General features: G+C 44.2%; 1 protein-coding gene across 2 annotated transcripts in view; it reads right to left on the bottom strand.

Moving 5' to 3' along the window:
- Window positions 1-20,848, bottom strand: part of BICC1 (BicC family RNA binding protein 1) — a 339,573-nt gene extending 318,725 nt beyond the window's left edge. For both annotated transcript variants that reach the window (XM_070057685.1, XM_051823885.2), the window contains exon 1: window positions 20,301-20,848. In XM_070057685.1, coding sequence (XP_069913786.1) covers window positions 20,301-20,823 — 523 coding nt within the window. In that variant the 5' untranslated portion in view covers window positions 20,824-20,848. The remainder of the gene's footprint in view (window positions 1-20,300) is intronic.
- Between the last annotated feature and the right edge of the window lie 442 nt (window positions 20,849-21,290).

Genomic DNA, 21,290 nt, shown 5'->3' with positions numbered 1-21,290 from the left:
CCAATGGTACTAGAACAAAAAAAAATACCAAAATGGATAAAGTATTACATTGTACATCAACCGTCAGGACAAGAGCTGATCAAGTCACTGTTTCTCATAGTGTCCATTTCACTTCAACAAGTTTCCCCTTTGGTGCTCAGTTAGTTGTCGCCAATCAGGGAGAACATATGATATTTGTCCCTTTGGGACTGGCAAAGTGAATAAATACTTCTAAAAAAGGACAATCATATCCCAAAATCACCATTTCATTCCTATACATTCTTTGTATTCTATATTAACCACCACAAATCTGAGAAAACAGATTTCTCTTTTTGAGACTAACTTAGGTCACTAAGCATAATGGATTGTAATTGCATCATTTTGTTGTAAAACACAGGGTTTCACTCATTCTTTTTATGGCTGAGTAGTATTTCAGTGTATGTTCACCACATTTTCTATATCTACTTGTCACTTCATGGACATCTGGGTTGATTCCATGTTTTAGTTATTGTGAATTGAGCTACAATAAAGATGGGCATACAAAAACACTTTTTTTTTTTGACAGGCAGAGTGGACAGTGAGACAGAGAGAGACAGAAACGTCTTCCTTTTCCGTTGGTTCACCCCCCAAATGGCCGCTATGGCCAGCGCGTTGCGGCCAGCGCACTGCGCTGATCTGAAGCCAGGTGCTTCCTCCTGGTCTTCCATGCGGGTGCAGGGCAAGAGCACTTGGGCCATCATCCACTGCCTTCCTAGGCCACAGCAGAGAGCTGGCCTGGAAGAGGAGCAATCAGGACAGAATCCAGCACCTCGACCAGGACTAGTACCCTGGGTGCCAGCGTCGCACGCGAGGATTAGCCTAGTGAGCCACGGTGCTGGCCCAAAAACAATTTCATCTGCTAATTTCATACAGTTTGGGTAAATTCCCAGGAATGGGATGGCTGGGTCATATAGATTTTAGATCTCCATAGAAGCTCCATATTGTCTTCCATAATGGTTGTACTAGTTTAAAATTCCTACCAATAGTATATTAGGTATCTTTTTCCTCAATTTTCATCAATATTTATTGGCTTTTTTATATTTGGATGATAGCTATTCTAACTGGAATCTCACTGGTTTTTATTTGCTTTTCTCTGATGGCTAGTGATCCTGATCATCTTTCATGTGTCTGCTGACTTTTTGCATTTCATCCTTTGAAAATTCTTTATTCATGCCTTCTGTCCATTTCTTAACTGGCTTGTTTGTTTTCTTGCTGTTGACTTTCTTGAGTTCTTTATAGATCCTGGATATTAATCATTTATCAGTTGCATAGCTTGCAAGTATTTTCTCCATTCTGTCAGTTGTCCCTTCACTTGGTTGAGTGTTTCCTTTGCACTACAGAAGCTTGTTAGCTAGAGGTAATCCTATTTATGTATTTTTGCTTTTATTGCCTGTACTTCTGGGTTCTTTTCCTGGAAGTCATTGTCTCTGCCAAGGTCTTGCAGAGTTTCCATGATGTTTCCCTCTAGTAATTTGAAGTTTTCAGGTCGTAGACCTAGATCATTAATCTGCTTTGAGTTGACTTTTGTATAGGACAGGGGTGTTGTTTCATACTTCTGCATGTGTGGGCCATATTTTCCCAGTACCATTTGCTGAAGAGACTTTCTTTCTCCAGGGATTGATTTCAGCTGGTTTCTCAAAGATTAGTTGGTTCTAGATGCATACATTAATTTCCATTTGGCTACGTGTGTATTTTTGTGCCAATACCAGGCTATTTAGATTATAATTGCCCTGTAGTATTTCTTAATGTCCAGTATTGTGATGCTTCCGGCTTTGTTGTTGTATAAGACTGCTTTAGCTATTCGTGGTCTCCTATGTTTCCTTATGAAAATAAGTATCATTTTTTTCAAAATCTGAGAATAATGTCATTAGTATTTTGATTTGGATCTCATTGAATCTGTAAATTACTTTGGGTATCATAGACGTTTTGATAATAGTAATGCTTCCAATCCACAAACATGCAAGATTTTTCCAGTTTGTGTCTTCTTCTATTTCTTTCTATAATATTTTGTACTTTTCATTGTAGAGATCTTTCACATCCTTGGTTAAATTTATTCCAAGGTATTTATATTTTTGTAGCTATTGTGAATGGTACTGATCTTAGAAGTTCTTTCTCAACCAAGACATTGTTTGTGTATACAAAGGCTATTGATTTTTCGGCATTGATTTTATACCCTGCAACTTTACAAAACTCTTATATGTTCCAATAGTCTCTTAGTGGATTCTTTGGTTCCCCTGTATATAGAATCATGTCATCTGTAAACAGGGATAATTTAAGTTCCTCCTTTCCAATTTGTATCCCTTTGACTTCCTTTTCTTGCCTGCTCTGTCTAAAATTTTCAGGACTATATTGAATAGCAATGGTGAAAGTGGGCATTCTTGTCTGGTTCCAGATTTTAGTAGAAATGTTTCTAAATTTTGCACATTCAATATGATGCTGGCTATGAGTTTATCATATATTGCCTTGATTGTGTTGAGGAATGTTCCTACTATACCCAAATTGCTTAAGGTTTTATCAGGAAAAGATGTTGTATTTTATCAAATGCTTTCTGTATCTATTGAGATAATCATATGGTTTTTAATTCTTCAATTTGTTAATGTGATGTATCACAGTTATTGATTTGCACATGGTGAACTATCCTTGCATATCGAGGGAAAATCCCATGTGGCCCAGGTGGATGATATTTCTTACGTGTTGTTGATTTCCATTAGCTAGTATTTCATTGAGGATTTCTGCATCCATGTTCATTAGAGATACTGGTCTACAGTTCTCTTTCTTCGTTGTATCATTTTCTGGTTTTAGCACTAAAGTGATGCTGCCCTCATAGAGGAGTTTGGGAGAATTCCTTCCCTTTCAAATGTTTTGAATACTTCAAAGATAATGGAAATAGGACCAGTACTGTGGCACAGAAGGTTAAGCCTCTGCCTGCAGTGTCAGCATCCAATATGGGCACTGGTTCAAGTCCCGGTTGTTCCACTTCCAATCCAGCTCCCTGCTAATGCACCTGGGAAAGTAGCAGAAGATGACCCAAGTCCTTGGCTTCCTGCACCCATGTGGAACACCAGGAAGAAGTTCTTGGTTTGACTTGGCCCAGTCCTGGCCAAGGACGCTGCACCGATCCGAAACCAGGAGCCAGGTGTCTCTTCCTGGTCTCCCATGCAGGTGCAGGGGCCCAAGTGCTTGGGTCATCCTCCACTGCCCTCCCGGGCCACAGCAGAGAGCTGGACTGGAAGAGGAGCAACCAGGACTAGAACCCGGTGCCCATATGGGATGCTAGCACCAAAGGTGGAGGATTAACCAAGTGAGCCATGGCGCCATCCCCAGAAAACCAGCTCTTAATATCACTGACCTTTTATATCATTTTTGTTTCATTTTTATCTTTTCTTTAATTTTCATGATTTCTTCCATCTTACCAATTTGGTGCTTGGTTTATTGTTGTTTCCTAGGTCCTTGAGATGCACTGATGTCCTTTCCAATTTCTTTAAAGATTTTATTTATTTATTTGAGTGGTAGAGTTTCAAACACAAAGAGAGAAAGACAAGAGAGAAAGGTCTCCCATCTGCTAGTTCATTCCCCCTAAATGGCCCCAAAAGCCAGAAATGGGCCGATTCAAAGCCAGGAGTTTCTTCTGGGTCTCCCACATGAGTACAGGGGCCCAAGAGCTTGGTCCATCTTCCACTGCTTTTCCAGGCTATCGCAGAGAGCTGGATCAGAAGAGAAGCAGCCAGGACATGAACTGAAGCCCATATGGGATGCTGACCCCATTAATTTCTTGATGTAGGCACTAATTTCTATAAACTTGCCTCTTAACACTGCTTTGCTGTATCCTACAAGTTTTCATATATTTTCATCTTCATTCATTTAGTGAAATTTTTTGATTTCTCATTTCATTTCTTCTATGACCCACTGTTCACTCAAGAGTGTGTGGTTCAATTTCCACATGTTTGTATATTTTCTAAGAGAATTTCTTAACTTGTTAATCTCAAGTTTCATTCTATTGTTGCATGGTTTCAATTTTTTTTAATTTGCTGAGACTTGCTTTATAGCCTAGCATATATTCTGTCCTAGAGAAAGCTCCTTGCATTGATGAAAAGAATGTGTATTCTGCAGCTCTGGGATGAAATGTTCTGTAGATATCAATTAGGTCCTTTTGGTTTGTAGTATAGATTAGCTCTGTTGTTTCTTTGTCGATTTTCTATCCAGTTTATCCATCCAATAATGAAAGTGGGATACTGAAGTCCCCCATTATTATTTTTTTTATTTGACAGATAGTTAGACAGTGAGAGAGAGAGAGAGAGAGAGAGAAAGGTCTTCCTTCGTTGGTTCACCCCCCAAATGGCTGCTACGGCTGGAGCTATGCCAATCCAAAGCCAGGAGCTAGGTGCTTCCTCCAGGTCTCCCATGTGGGTGCAAGGGCCCAAGCACTTGGGCCATCCTCCACTGCCTTCTCGGGCCACAGCAGAGAGCTGGACTGGAAGAGGAGCAACTGGGACAGGATCTGGCACCCATATGGGATGCCAGAGCTGCAGGCAGAGGATTAACCAAATGAGCCATGGCGCCGCCCCCCTCCCATTATTATCGTATTGAATCTTTGTCTCCCTTTAGATCCACAAACATTAGTTTTAAATGGACAGGCACCCTGGCATTCAGTGCATATACACTTATTAAAGTCACATGTTCCTGTTCAATTGATCCTTAATTCATTACATAATGTGCATCATTGTCTCTTGTAACAGTTTGTCTCTTATACTCTATTTTGTCTGATATTTGGATGGCTATACCGGCTTTTTTTGGTTTTTGTTAGCATAGAATATCTTTTTCCACCCTTCCACTTTCGTCTGCGTTATCTTTCTTGGTGTTTCTTGTAAGCAGCAAACAGATGGGTCTTGTTTTTAAACCATTCAGCCAGTCTGTATCTTTTAATGAGAGAATTAGGAGAATTGGAGAATTTACATTCAAGGTTATTACTGATAAGTAACAACTTGGTCCTACCATTTTTCCATAAATGTCCCTATTGTTTGCTTTGGATTTCCTTTTTAGTTTTACTAGGACACTTTCTGCCTTCACATTCTTTCATATGATGACCAACATTCTTTGTTTCTATGTGTAACACATCCTTAAGCATCATTTGTAAGGCTGGATGAGTGGTGAGAAATTCTTTCAATTTCTCCTTGTTTTGGAAGTCTTTATTTCACCTTCATTTATAAATAAGAGCTTTGCAGGGTACAGTATTCTAGCTTGACAGTTTTTTTTTTCTTTTAGGACTTGGACTTGCATTCTCTCCTAGCCTGTGGGGTTTCTGATCAGAAATCAGTTCTTAGTCTAAATGAAGATCCTCTGAAAGTAATCTGGTAATTTTCTTGTGCACATTTTAGAATCTTTTCTTTAAAGTGTTGTTGTATTACTTTTGTGAACTTCTATTGTCTTCTTTGTCCTTGTTTCTTGTATTTCTGCATTTATTTTTAGGAATTTATGGAAACACTTGCTAGTTTTCTCCTCTCAGGACTTTTATCTTTGAGCTAAGCTTCTGTGGCTGAGTGGAGTGTCTCATTCCTACAGTGGATATCCAGAGGTGTGTGCTGGGTGGGGCCACAGAGCTCCAGTCAGTGCTCAAGGGTGGGGCAAGAGTCCAGGGTGGCACCCAAGCTGGGTGTGGTAGATCACCTCTACTGTCAGCAGGGGGAAGGCTATGATCAGTTCCATTGGCATAATCACAGCCTCACCTCCTCTTTTCCAAGGAGATCAGTGCCCAGGGTTAGTCTATAAGTGGGTACAACTCCCACCCATGCAGGCATATTAACCACACAAAGGATCTGTGTGAGCACGGAACCCTCTGCAATGCCCCAACCCAGAAAATCAGGGATCTCTGAGCCTCGGAAGCCAGACACAGTGATTGCTCAGAGACCCAACTATACTCCACACACTGTTTATGTCACAAAATTCCCAGTCATAGCGTGTGAGACTCCCACAGTCACAGGGTGGAGGTGATCCACTCTCCACTCCATGAGCTGCTCCAGAGCCAGCTTCCCTTGGATGCTCCACCTTGGCAGTTTGAGCCCCAGAGCCTGGGACTGGGTGGGGTGATGGAAGCACCTCACAGTCCTAAGTGGGTGCCCAGCCCCCAGCCAACCCTCCAGGCCAGACAAAGTCAGCAGGGAATGCAAGTTTATCCCTCTGGTAAAATCCTCTTGCTGCATGGGTGCATGTGCATACCCACAAGAGCCTCTGCAGCCTCTACTGGCCTTAAGACGGCACTTTCTCCCTGTTGACTTCCGGTGCCCTTGTAGGGGGATGGGGAGAAAGAAATGTGCTTTTCCTTCACAGGGTTAAGTGGGTACCCTGCTCCCTACTAGGGCTGCCGGTCAGACTCAGCCAGTGTGGTATAGGAAGTTCTCCTGCAGGCAATATCACCAGTGACACAGGCTGCCACAGTCTGCTGTCATCTCACTCACACAGTATGGCATCTCCTCCAGTCCCCAGCTGCCGCAGTCCCAGTGCATGTCTGCACTGTCCACACTGCTCCACAGCATCTCCAGGTGTACTATTACACACCCACAAAAGCCCAGAAAACTGCCTAGAATTTTTTTTAATACTTAATATGTTAGATTAAAATGCTGAATGTAAACAGTAGTCAACAATGTAACAAACTATTTAATCTATGCAACTAATCAAGGACTGTATTTCAAGGCAGAAAAATGAAAATAATTGTTAGAATGGTGAGACTACTGATGACCATTTTTCTTTTTACAGGTCCCTTTCATGTTGCTTTTTAAATTTCTGTAACTAAAAAGTGTGCTTTCAAATCCTTTCACAATATATTAAATAGCTGCCTATTATGCCTAACTTAACAAGAGTCTGTAGGAAATCTGAATGCACTGTGAGTTTACTGTGCAATTATACAGGCAGTACCCCTCTAGAGGAAGACACATGGGTTATACTCCTTGCACAAGTCTTACAATAGCCTGCTATAAACAGCAGACCAAGTATAAATTATGTTCCTGGACCAAAATGCTTCAAGATGGTTTAATAGCATGGACAAAGAGTAGCTTCAGGGCTGGCACTGTGGCATAGTGGGTAGGTCATACGGGTGCCAGTTCACATCCCAGCTGCTTCATTTCCAGTCCAGCTCCTTGTTATTAGCCTGGGAAAAGCAGCAGAAGGTGGCCCAAGAGTGTGGGGCCCTGTATCCATGAAAGAAATTCCTGGCTCCTGGCTTCAGCCTGGCCCAGGATACATTTTGCAAAATTTATCAAGAATATTAAAATGCCCATGCCCTATATCCCCAATCACTAATGAGAATTTTTTCTAGGAAGGCCATTGTCTGCTGCCTCCCAGATACATCAGCAGGAAGCTGGATCAGAAGCAGAGAAGGTTGACTCAAACCAGCATTCCAGTATGAGGTACAAGCACCACAAGCAGGGGTTTAAGCCTGAGAGGCAGGCATGTATCACTACAGGTTAAGCCACTGGTTGGAATGCCAGCAACTCACATAGGGAGGAAGTGGTTTCAAATACCAGCTACTCTGCTTCTGATCCAGCTTCCTGCTGATGTGGATCCTCGGAGGCAGTGTGTCATAGCTGAGTCCCTGCATGCCTGGTACCCCATGGGATGCACAGATGGGTGTTTCTGGCTTCTGATTTTGGCCTGGCCCAGCTGTTGCAGGGTCTGGGGAAGAAAACCAGTCTAGGGGAGATCGATATCTCTCTCTCTCTCTCTCTCTCTCTCTCTCTCTCCCCTCTGTTGTTCTTTGAAATAAAAGTAAAATTTTAAAAAATATTTAATCATTCAGAAAATATCTATGACACATACTAGGTGAAAAAGACCACCTGTATGAGTTCAGTGTGATTCCTGTAAGGAATTTAAGTCACATCACACAAGGGTAGGGACTTATCAGTCTTGCTTTCTTCTGCATCCCCAAAGCCTACCAGTATACCTGACATACGGCAGGAACTCAACATGTGTTGCAAAAATAAATTATGTGTGGGCACATTTATAAAAGACTAAGAAAAAAGTTCCCAAAATATAATTGGTGGTTATTGCCGGATTTTATATTTAGGGATGACTTTTGGTTTTGCTTTTTTACATCTGTTTATACTTTCAAGTATTCTATAATAAGTTTGTATTACTTTTAAAATGGGGGGAGAGGCAGGACAGCAATGGCTAATTTTCAAATGCTGCTTTTAAGCACCTTCCCAGACAACAAATGTAGTTAAACTCCAGATCAATTCAATTTGCGGAGTAATATGTAGTATGTGAGTATCTTTTCACTATAACAGAGAAACTGCTTTAGAGTTAGAAAGTGAACGCTATCTTCTTATATCCCAACATCACAAATGGGAACAGGATTTAATATTTGTTACAAATATAACTGCTTTTTTAAGAGTGTTATACTAGTGTAGGTTTAATGATCTGTGATTACTTTAAAATTTACTGTATATCAGTGAAATTGTTATTTTTGCATTAAATTATTATTTTTAACCGTTGTCTATATTCTCCCTAAACTAGGGTCTTTTTGCTTTTTACTTGTTAAACTTCTTATTTGGTGAAGTATTAAACCTTTAATGTAAATTTAAAATATGCTATCTTAAAGATTAGAACAAAGAAAGGGAAGGACCACATTGTACCATAACAGGTTAAACCATCACCTGTAGTGCCTACATTCCATATGGTGCCAGTTAGAGTCCCAGCTGCTCCACTTCTGATCCAGCTCCCTGCTAATGCACCTGAAAGCAGAAGAGGACTGCCCAAGTGATGAATCTCCTGGCTCCTGGCTTCAGCTTAGTCCAGCTCTGGCCATTGTAGCCATTTGGGGAGTGAACCAGTGGATGGAAGATATATCTATGTATATCTCTCCCTCTCTCTCTAACTCTGCCATTCAAACAAATAAAATAAATCTTGAACAAAAAAAAAAAGACATAAAGGGAAAAGGAAGTAGTGAAGGAAGGAGGAAGCGACTATCATTATATTCTTAGAATTATATCTACAAGTCATATTCAGTATGCTAAAAATTAATTAAAAATTAAGATTAAAAAATCTTAAAAAGATGTAATCATGGCCGGTGCCGCGGCTCACTAGGCTAATCCTCCGCCTAGCGGCACCGGCACACCGGGTTCTAGTCCCGGTCAGGGTGCCGGATTCTGTCCCGGTTGCCCCTCTTCCAGGCCAGCCCTCTGCTGTGGCCAGGGAGTGCAGTGGAGGATGGCCCAGGTGCTTGGGCCCTGCACCCCATGGGAGACCAGGAAAAGCACCTGGCTCCTGGCTCCTGCCATCGGATCAGCGTGGTGCGCCGGCCGCAGCACGCTGGCCGCGGCGGCCATTGGAGGGTGAACCAACAGCAAAGGAAGACCTTTCTCTCTGTCTTTCTCTCTCACTGTCCACTCTGCCTGTCAAAAAAAAAAAAAAAAAAGATGTAATCATCCTAAATTTAAGAACTGAACTATGAAGATGTAATCATCCTAAATGTAAGAACTGAGACAAGAAAATGTACGGCAAATACTGCAAGAAATTGCTATAGGGGACAAATTCTTAGACAAGACCCCCAGTGCACAGATAACAAAAGCAAAACTAAACCAATGGGTTCCTATCAAACTCAGACGCTTCTGCACAGCAAAAAAAAATGATCAAGAGAGTGAAGTCACATCCAATGGAATGGGAAAAAATATTTCTAAGTTACCTATCTCACAAAGAATTAATATTCAGAATATATCAGCAACTTAAAAATCTCAACAACAAAGAACCGGTCAGTTAAGAAATGGGCAAAGGACCACAATAGGCAGTTCTCAAAAGAAGAAATACAAATGACAAACAAATATATGAAAAAATACTCAACATCACTAGCCACCAGGGAAATGCAAATCCAAACTACAATGAGATACTACTTCACCTCTGTCAGAATGGCTAAAACCCAAAACACAGAGAATAACAAATGTGGAGAAAGGGGACCACTTACACACTGTTGGTGGGAATGTAAATTAATGCAGCCACTGTATGATCCAGCAATCCCACTACTGGGTGTATGCCCAAGAGACATGAACACGTTGTATCAAAGAGATACCTGCACCACCATGTTTATAGCAGCACTGTTCACAATAGCCAAAATATGGAATTGACCAAGGTGTCCATCATCAATTGAATGGATAAAGAAAAAGTAGTGTATAAATATATACAATGGAATATAATTCACCTACAAAAAAATACAATTCTACCATTTGCTTGAAAATGGATGCAGCTGGAGGAAATGATGCTGACTGATATAAGTCGGACACAGAAAGACAAATACCAAATGTTTTCCCTTGTATATTTGAGCTAAAGTTATTTTAAAATGAATAAAGAAACACACACACAAACACACACACACACAAAGAAAGGCCTGTGTGTATCAGTACTGGTGCAAATACAATTTTGTAAAACTTTGTTTTATACCTTTGTCAAACCAATGATTACTTTCTATTTTTATTTATTTGAAAGTAAGAATTACACAGAGAGAGGAGAGGCAGATTGAGAGAGAGAGAGAGAGGTCCTCCCTCCATCCAATGGTTCACTCCCCAGATGGCAGCAACAGTTGGAGCTGCGCCAATCTGAAGCCAGGAGCCAGGAGCTTCTTCTGGGTCTCCCACGCGGGTGCAGGGGCCCAAGGACTTGGGCCATCTTCTACTGCTTTCCCAGGCCACAGCAAAGAGCTGGATTGAAAATGGAGCAGCCGGGTCTCGAGTTGGTACCAATATGGGATGCTGGCGCTTCAGGCCAGGGCTTTAACCCACTGCACCACAGCACCGGCCCCTCAAACCAATGATTAAGCATGTTATACTAGGGCCCGGCACTGTGGTGTAGAAGGCTCAAGTCCCAGCTGCTCCACTTTTAATTCAGTTCCCTCTAATGGCCTGGGAAAAGCAGCAGAAGATGGTCCAAATGCTTGGGCCCCTGAACCCGCATGGGAGGCCCAGAAGATGCTCCTGGCTCCTGGCTTCCACCTGGCCCAGGCCCAGCCATTTTGTCCATTTGAGAAGTAAGCCAGTGGATGGGAGATCTCTGTCTCTTTCTCTCCATCTCTCTCTGTCTGTATCACTGCCTTTGAAATGCATAAACAAATCTTTTTAAAAAGTGTTATATTACTACAGTTTTAATAACCTGTGATTACTTTAAAATTTACTGTATATGGGTGAAAGTTCATTTCTCCCTTCGATTATTGTGTGTAGTCCTTGCCTGTATTCCTTGCTTTTTACTTGTTAAATTTATTTGGTGAAGCATTAAGCCATTTTACTATAATGTAAATTTGAAATATGTTATCTTAAAAAATTAAAGAAAGAGAGAGGGAGGGAGGGAAGAAGAGAATATTATTATATTCTTAGAATTGTATCTACAAACTATATCAAATCTGTAAAAATCTAATTAAAAATAAAAATGCTAAATATATATATATACACATATATATATATATATATATATATATATAAAACTGCTTCCATCACCTGCAGTTGCTAGCAAATTAGTAGGTAGGAAAGAGATTCATAAACATACAACACTCACACAACGTTTCTATTGATGGCTTTGTGGATTTTAGAGACTGCCCAAATGCTGGTACCAAAGGATAAAATATTAAACGTGATGGCTTCTGCAGCATAACAATCAATGTTTCTAGCCAAGATCATCTGCACATATTGCAAAGGCCATGATAAATTAGCACTATCTCCCATCCTGTGTAGTTTATTAAGCATTTTATATAAAAGAATATACATGCCCACCATCACCACGTGCATTCTGGAAATAACTGCATCTTAAAATACATGAGATAATCTGAGGAGGGGCCAACTGGCCTATTTTATGAGCTCATCATTCTGGGCACTTTCAAACAGCAAAGCACGGCACCAACTTCACGGTAATCCTATCATCAAACTGCCTCCAAAATGACTTCATCTTCTGAACAAATTCTAGCTCTGTTGACTGATTGTACTGAACAACCCACGTATGAAACGCCAAAGGGCAGGAACATGAACTATACTGAACCTTCAATTCTGAAAGAAATTCCAAGTGGGTAGATGCAGGGGAGAAGTGGGGCAGAAGGGACATCTCAGAGTAGTAAAAAGTAAAATGGGCACTTGTCATGTAATTTTCCATGGGAGGAAAAAAAAAACAACAACAACAACACTTGGCCTGGAAAACAGTGGAAATTTAAAAAGAGAAAAAAAAATAGAGCTAGTTCTAGTACTTAGTGGCCCCAGGTCCTGTTCCCAAAATGAATAACAAGATGAGAATGGGTTTAGGTGACCAAAGGTGTTTCCTCTTGCGGATTCAGAAGTATTCCTGGATTGTGCCAACAAAGAAATTCTACCCCTGAGACAGGCATTTGGCACAACAGCTAAGGAGCCAACTGAGACACCTGCATCCTATATCGTAGAGCCCGGTTTGAGTCCAACCTCTGCTTCAGATTCCATCTTCCTGCGAATACATATGCTGGGAGGTAGATAATGACTCAACTACTTGGGTCCCTACCACCCATAGGGAAGACTCAGACAGAGTTCTTGGCAGCTGGCTTCAGTTTGAATCAGCCCCATCTGTCATGGGCATTTGTGGAGTGAACCACCAAATGAAAGAGCTTGCCCTCTCTCTTCTCTTCCTTTCAAATATAAATAAATGAATAATTTTTTCAAAAAATAAATTCAGGGTCCAGCACTTGGCGCAGCGGGTTAACACCCTGGCCTGAAGCGCCTGCATCCCATATGGGCACTGGCTCAAGACCTGGCAGCTCCACTTCCAAACCATCTCACTGCTATGGCCTGGAAAAGCAGTAGAAGACAGCCCAAGTCCTTGAGCCCCTGCACCTGCGTGGGAGACCAAGAAGCTCCTGGTTCCTGGCTTCGGATCAGTGCAGCTCCGGCCATTGCTGCCAATTGGGGAGTGAACCAGCAGATGAAAGCCCTCTCTCTCTCTTTCTCTCTGCCTCTCCTCTCTCTGTAACCAACTTTCAAATAAATAAACAAATCTTAAGAAAAATAAATTCAACCTTGCATAATAATAATAAAATTAATTTCTAGGAATTATCTATGCAGGGCAAAGTCTCAGTCAGACACGGATAAATTTTGGTTTGGGGCACAATTTGGAACTCTGGGTCACAACGTAGCTTTGTTCTCCCCATTTTGGGGGACTCTGGGTTGAGTCACTTAGTACTCACTCTGATCCCTTCTTTGTCTATTTCTACTACGGAAGCTGGAGACAAAGGTCCATTCCCAGAGGTTCTTGCCACAAAGCATGGCCAAAGAATTCAGTAGAAAGATTCAGGGGCCCGGCACCATGGCTCACTTGGTTAATCCTCCACCTGTGGCGCCAGCATCCCATATAGGCGCCGGGTTCTAGTCCCAGCTGCTCCTCTTCCAGTCCAGCTCTCTGCTGTGGCCCGGGAAGGCAGTGGAGGATGGCCCAAGTGCTTGGGCCCCTGCACTCGCATGGGAGACCAGGAAGAAGCACCTGGCTCCTGGCTTCGGATCGGCACAGCGCCAGCTGTAGCAGCCATTTGGGGAGTGAACCAACGGAAGGAAGACCTTTCTCTCTGTCTCTCTCACTGTCTATAACTCTACCTGTCACATAAATAAAAATATAAAATAAAAAATAATTTTAAAAAAAAGAAAGATCCAGGAGAGAGAATTCTTCATCATAAGAAGGCAGACTCTTGAGTAGAGAGCAATTTTTCTTCTTCCCTCTTTTCCCTGCGTCATCCACAGAGTAGCTCAAGGCACAGCCATGGCCACATGGGAAAACTGAGGCCACTGCCACGGCTGATGAGAGTAGAGTCAAGGCAGATGCATGGCGCTGGGCTCCTTGTGACCTGGAGCAGCTCCTGAGGCCCAGACTGCTGGGCCTCAGAGTCCTATTCACTGAGGATTACACCCCGGCGTAAGCCGCTCTATATTTGGGTTTCTGTTCATGGCAGCCAAATACATTCCTGCCTGTAAAAGTCAGCAATACAACAAACCCCTGGAGCTCTGTTTTAAGTTATCAATGATCAACCTAACAAAACCCCACAAGTCTTCACAGAGATAAGACCTAGTGCGAGTGCTGACTCCACGTCCGTAGGTGCAGGGTTTCAGTGCCCACTGGTGGCCCGCTCAGAGGCCCCTCCAGTGGGCAGAGTGAGGACCCCAATTCAGGCTAGTGCTGAAGCAGGTCCTGAGCCCTCTACTGCCCAGCTACACAACTTCTGAGGGGCTTTCTCAAATTGTCTGAAAGCACTTCAAACTCGTTTGTGTTCTTTCACGCAAGCATAATGGTCCTAACAAACTTCCTGATGTTTTAAAGGAAGACTTGTGCTAAAAAATAAACCAAAGGGCCGGCGGTAGGTTAATCCTCTGCCTGCAGTGCCAGCATCCCTATGGCCACTGGTTCTAGTCTCAGCTGTTTCACTTCCAGTCCAGCTCTCTGCTGTGGCCTGGGAAAGCAGTAGAAGATGGCCCAAGTCCTTGGGCCCCTGCACCTGTTGGGAGACCTGGGGGAGGCTCCTGGCTCTTGGCTTCAGATCAGCTCAGCTCTGGCCATTGTGGCCAACTGGGGAGTGAACCAGCACTTGGAAGACTTTTCTCTCCCCCACCCCCCATCTCACTGTGTTTAACTCTACCTCTCAAATAAATAAAATCTTAAAAATAAATAAATAAATCAAACCCCACTATCAAAAAAATTTATTTACATGCACTTTTTTAAAAATTAAAAGGCTTGGGGACCGGCATTGTGATACAGCAGGTTAAGACACTGCCACCCATTTCAAGTCCCAGCTGCTCTGCTTCCAATCCACTTCCCTACGAATGTGCCTGGGAAAGCAGCAGCAGATGGTCCAAGTGATTGGGTCCCTGCCACCCACATGGAGGCATGGATGGAGTTCCGAGATCCTGGCTTCAGCCTGGCCCAGTCCAGCCATTGCAGCCATTTGGGGAGTGAATCAGCAGATTTTTTAATAAAACATAAATAAATAAATAAAAATTAAAAGTCCTAGAAAGCATTTGCTTTCAAGTGTTTTTGCTTTTACCTTTTATTTATTTGGGGGACTGAGACAGCCAGAGAGAGTACTCCATCTGCTGCTTCACTCCCCCAGTGCCTGCCATGGCCTGGGACAGGCCGCAGCTGGGCAGAAGGAAATGAGCCATGAGTGGCAGGAAGCCAATTGCCTGAGCCATCGCCACTGCCTCCCAGGATCTGCATCAGCAGGAAACTGGAGTAGGGAGCCAGAGCCAGGCAGCAAAGCCTGGCACTCCCATGTGGGGTCTTAACTGGTTTCTACCCTCTAGGAGATACGCCCAGCTCTGCTTTCTAGCATCTGAAATCTTCAACCACCACATGGGCGGTGCTGCCGCTGCTGCTGCTGCAACAGTGCTCCTGAGCACCACCTGCCTGGCCCTGGGCTAAGTATTTCACACGCATCCCCTCGTTCAGGGCTCACAGCATCCCCGTAAGGAAGCACTGTTGTTATCCACGTTTTACACGTGACCAAAGGCTTCAGCACAGCATTTTATTTTGAAAAAGCCTCTTTCTAGACACCAATGAATGACTCAAGTTCAGAGCACCTTATAATTAGAAAAGGGATGCACCAACTCTGCTGCTAGTGTTTGGTAAAAATATCAGAAGTGAACAGCTCAGGACCAAGGAATGAAAAATACAATTACAGCTAAACAGAGTGAAAAGCCCTCTCATCCCAAATAAAATCTAAAAGCCCACACTTGTCTCCCAGCGTGTTACTCAGCGTGTACTCACCTACCTTCACAAGGGCCGATATACTCTGCGTACTGCAGGCCACCAGAAGCCCAACCATAATATTTAGATAGCTGTGAATGCTCAGTAATCACAAGACCACTGAATTCACTTTCCAATATACTGGATGTTCATTTCCAACCTAAGAATGTGCCCTTTATACATTAAGGTTCACAATGAATATTGTTAGTCATATATTCAGCACTTCTTGTGTGGCCAGCACGTGTTGCTCTTGCCTAGATCTTTTTTCTCTCTTGTCGCAACCAACTCAGAATGGAAGCACTACTGTGAATTCCCCTTGTAGAAACAGGGTGACAGGTGATGAATTTCCCAAGCTCCCTGTTCAAAGGTAACACCAACATTCAAATTCAGGTCTGGCCCACAGCCCCGTGTCCCCACCCACTAAGTTCCCTAAACTACTTGATTTGTTCTTGGTTCTTAGCCTTGAATTAACCATGGCTAGAAAACTCTACTCACTTAAGGTTCGCTCTTCATCTCTGCTTCCAGTACTCCCCCATCTTCACTCAGTTCCACTTCCTATTCTTTCCTGCTCCCACAACACTAAGATTACTATCTGTTCACCAAATCATCTGACAATCTTCACTGAAATCTGCTGAATTCAACAGATAACATCACTATAACTGCTCCCCATACTTTCAATCAATGATATGAGGATCTCTGTTTCAGTGGCTACCTGTGCTACTCAGGAACGCAGTTCTGCCTACCATTGCAAAAATACAACATGGTTTTTACCATCACTAGTGGCAGTATCTTAAAAGTGCACCACACGCCAATGTCTGTTCATGAAAATGGGCCATTTCCTTCATTGTTAATACTCTCTATTAACCTACTGAACACAGGGATTCAGAACCCTGGAAATGCCTATCCTTCTAAATTTCATGGGGGAGTTTTTCTATTTTGTGGTACACATAAATGTTTTCCAATGTAAAAAGAAAGGAATTAATACAGGAAACCTGCATTTGCCTCTCAGGACTCGGCAAACACCAAGATTTCCTACTGTCCCCTAGGCTTACCTCTATAAACTCTCTTCCCTCTTTTCATATCATAACTCACATTTAATTCATTTTACTGAATCACCACTATTACCTTATATGAACATGAAACCTAAATTTTAAAAATTTATATTAAAGAAATTAAATTTTTTTCTTTATAATTAAAAATGCTGTCCATGGTATCCACCCATCAAAAAGGCTGTTCCACTCATCAAAAACCTAAACTCTATGTAAAGTCTCATTTATAAAAACATTGACTAACAACATTGACAAACTTCATTTGGAGTCTAACAAAAATGTCAAATATGCTGCACAGCTATTCCAAAGTAGCAATTAGATGGGAAAAAAACACCAATAAAATGAGTGACTTTTCCCCACATTTCCAGCCTGGTGGTTTTTATGTGTACCGATTCTTTTAAGATTCAATGATCATCCAAGAATGGTATTTCATTCCTTTGACTACTACCCTACTGCCCACATTTTAATCTCACTGAATTTTTGGTCCACTGCGTAGAAGAATTTCTCTAGTAATAAAAATACAACCCATTAAAGATTAACCTGCCCCCAGGACAGTCTCTCTGAAAACAAATTCCAAGCACAGTAATCATCAATTTACACCGTGAAGATTTAAAGGCCTTACAGTTGTACTTATTTTAAGATGACTTAAATTAGAAAACAGCACATACTTTAAGGGTACAGTAAAGAGAAAAATGGCAAATCCAAATTCATAATATCATCATTTCAGCAAGGCAAACACAGACTCTACTCCTCATTTTTCAAATAAAAAGTTTTCTACCCAAGAATATGTGGCACTACCAGAACGCTTGCTGACTTGCCAGACTTCCTACATCAGTTTCTATCTATTTTACTTATACAATTATGGGACTGCAAAATTTATATTCCCGAACTATTTACTGAATATATACTATATGTCATAAATTGTGGCCAGCACTGGAAATTGTTGACACCTGTGATGTAATATTTATTATTAATAATAAATGCAACTGATATTTATGAAGCTTTTATCACTTATCAACACAAAACGCAAGGTTTAACTTTCAGCCATTATCTTTTTCAATCCTCACAAACCCTAACATCAGCCTCATTTTACAGATGGGCAAACAGAGGCCAGAGAAACGCCCAGATTTCCCAAGGTCCTCTAGGGATTTGAACCCAGGTCTGAGGAATTCACACCTGCTATAAATACCTCCTACATACTTAGTCTCATTCCCTCAGTTATGGTGGCTCTCCACCACTCAACAGTGGGAAGCACATAAAATGTCTGGAACACTGTGCACCGGGTTCTATTGTCAAATGTGTTTCAACTTTACTTTCTCAGAAAGGATCATTCACTTATTGGTGATTCTGTAAAGTTAATCAGTGTAGTATGCTCAGTCATTAATATTTTTAAAGATTTATTTATTTGAAAAGCTCAGTGAGATACAGAGAAAGATCTTCCGTCTGCTGGTTCACTCCTCAAACGCCGGACAGAGCCAAGAACTCCAACTGGGTCTCCTACACAGGTGTCAAGAATCTCAGCACTTTGACCATCATCCAACATCCGCTGCCATCCCAGGTGACTTCCTGGGGAGCTGGATCGGAAGCAGAGGAGCCTGGACACAAACTGAACCCGCACTCCAATATGAGAAACCAGTGTTCCCAGCAGGGGTTTACCCACTGCACCACAATGCCAGCCCCATGAATATCTAGCTATCTGTTACTGAAGAAATGTTAACTCTGTTAACCTGTTGAAGAAATTTTATCGCTGCAAAACAACGTTAAACCATCTCATGTCAGAATATCCTATCTACCTAGGGCACAGCCTTCAAGTTAAAAAAAAAAAAATGACTCCCCATATTTCACTTTATTCAAAATGCAAACGGAGTGATTCAAAAAGGAATTCCACTTCTAAACCTCAGATTATATACGTGGGCTTCCCAGAAGCTACTATCACTGTCATTTCTTCTTTGTGCACAGGTAAAATAGGTAAGAATGAGGAGTCTTATTACAAAAAAAAAAAATCTTACAAGAAATCTTTCACCTCACTAGTAGAAAACAAATCGAAAACTTGCTAAAAACCAAAATATGAGCCCTTATCAGCTCAATCCAAACAATCTCGAAATATTTTTCTAGCATCAATTTAACATGTTATTTTACAATTAAAAATTTACAATTTATTTACAATTAAAAAAAAACCACAGAGCAAATGAAAAAGCTACAATGAGTTGCTGACATGCAACTGGGGTTTGAATATCCCAATCAGCACCACTGCATTCTTATTTGAACAATTTATCACAGAAGTTGCTGTCCTAACAAGTTAAATAATTGGGGGGGGGGGGGGCAGAGGAAGGACAAGTATCAGGCATGCTGATCAATAAAAACAAGCAACAAGGGAGAGACAACACTGTAATACATCCAAAAACGCCTGCCAAACACTCTTGCTAGTTGTTTCCACCAAGTTATTGTTTTGGAAAACATGTTGTTCTCTCTTAAAATAACCCGCTTAATAGTTCTAAAAAGCCACTGCATTTCCACTGAGGTCTAAATCGCCCCCATACTGCGATACATTGACTGATAAAGTCAACGTTATGTTACGCAGGAAGCCACAAAAGAAAGTTGGGGATGTTCCAATCCTGCCGAGATAAAAGGGCCCTAAACTACTGAATGAATCGGCAGCGCCGGCCCTAGTAACACTCTCGCGGGGTCCTCTACACCCATCTCAAGAATGACACCCACGCATACTACCTCTTCTCCCGCCCTTGGACGTGGGACATGAGCCACCCTGGTAGCCTCGCTTACTACTAATTAAGATTTTTAAGGAAGGTCAAAACGACCTTGGACGCATCGGTGTTCGCTCCAATCCTCGCATTACAAATGAGACTGTGTGTCCAGTACGGTTCAAGTTTTCCTGCCTGGGAAAGTCCCAGAGAAACTAAAGAGTTAAGGAGGGGGAAATCCCAAATTGTGAAAGACAGACTCAGACACCCAGAGCACAGGCAGATTTTTCAGAACTGAATGGAACTCCAGCCGTGTTTTATAAGCCTGTCGGAGGAGGAACACGCACTGCCCCGACTCTGCCGGCGCTCGGGCCCCTTCGGCTCCGGCGGGGGTGGGGGCGGGAGCTCGCGTCTGCAGCCTTGACATCTGCAGAGCGTTTCCCACTGGCGAGACAAGGCCCCTCAGCTGGAGGAAGCGGGGACTGACAAGGGAGAGAGCGAAGCAGACAGGCACGCACAGGCGAGGATCCCGGGCTGCCAGGGAGCGGGGAGAGGCTCGCGGACTCCGGGCGGTCCGGGGTGTGCGGAAGGCACTGCCCGGGTGTCCCGACCAAGCGGGCATCTCCAGAGTACAAGGCAACTTGGGCGCACCGGTACCAACTCGGCCTGCGGCTTTTCTGAAGCCGGCCAAGTCAGCACAGGAGCCTCCGGCCCCTGGAGACCCGAGCGGCGTGGAAGGGTGGGGAGCCCCGCGAGGTCTCCGTTCCTGCGTGCGGGGAGGTCCGGGAAGGAGCCGGAGCCCGAGGGTGCGGGGGATGCCTACCTTGTAACATGGCCTCAAGTTTCTTCCTGTCCACGCGGAAGCGCTCCTCGCTCCACTCGGGGCTGTGCAGGGGCGCGCCGGCGACCAGGTCGTCCTCGGAGCCGGGCATGGGCGAATCGGTGCTGCGCTCACTGTTGGAGCCCGGGTCCGACTGCGCCGCCAGGTAGCCGGGCTCGCCCTGGGCGGCCATGGTGGGCGCGCGGCGCTCGGACTCCGGCTGCTGCTGCCGCTGCTGCTGCCGCCGCTGCTGCCGCCGCCGCCGACGACGACGATGAGCTGCTTTCGCCGCCGCCTCCGCTGGCCCGCCGGGCTCGACTGGCTCCGCGCGCCGCGGCGCTACCTCGTCCTCCCGCAGCCGCCGCGACCGCCGCCGCCACGGAGGCCCCGGCGCATCCCAGCCACGGGCGCCGCCCACGCCGCCCGCCGCCCCGGGTCGCGGCCCGGGTCCTGGGCCAGTGGCTGCACCGCCCCCCGCCAGCAACGCCCGCGCGCAGTGAGCGCGCCGCGCCGCCCCGGCCTCCATCCGCAGGGCTCCGGCGCCCCCTCCCCGCCCGCCGCCCCTGCAGCCGCGCGCTCATTGGCCGGGGCGGCCCACGGGGAGCCGCGGCGGGCGGACGCGCGGGCGGGCGGCCCCTGGCGCTCACACACTCGCGCGCACACACCACGTACACACGGCCCCCTCGGCCCCTACGCGGACACCCGGTGGCCCCCGCACCTTTGCGGGCCTCCAAACGCAGACACCGGCCAAGTTCAAGTACAAGGGCTCCGGAGATGCTCACACAACCCCTCTTCCATGAGCTCACACACACTCCCCCTAAGACTCACAGACCCCGCTGGTCCCACGAGCGCGAACAGGGGGAGGGAGAAAAGGGGCTTGCAGAAGAAAGCAACTCCACGGTGGACAGACAGCACCACGCACATGGCTCCCGCTGTCCTCTCCTGCGCCGGTGTCCCGACCCGGAGGCCTCCTCCCTGGGCCAAGTGGCCCGC

This window comes from Oryctolagus cuniculus, chromosome 15, assembly GCF_964237555.1.
Source record: "Oryctolagus cuniculus chromosome 15, mOryCun1.1, whole genome shotgun sequence".
Lineage (NCBI taxonomy): Eukaryota > Metazoa > Chordata > Mammalia > Lagomorpha > Leporidae > Oryctolagus > Oryctolagus cuniculus.
Note: the sequence above shows the minus strand (reverse complement) of the source record. Positions and strands in the feature narration are given on the sequence as shown.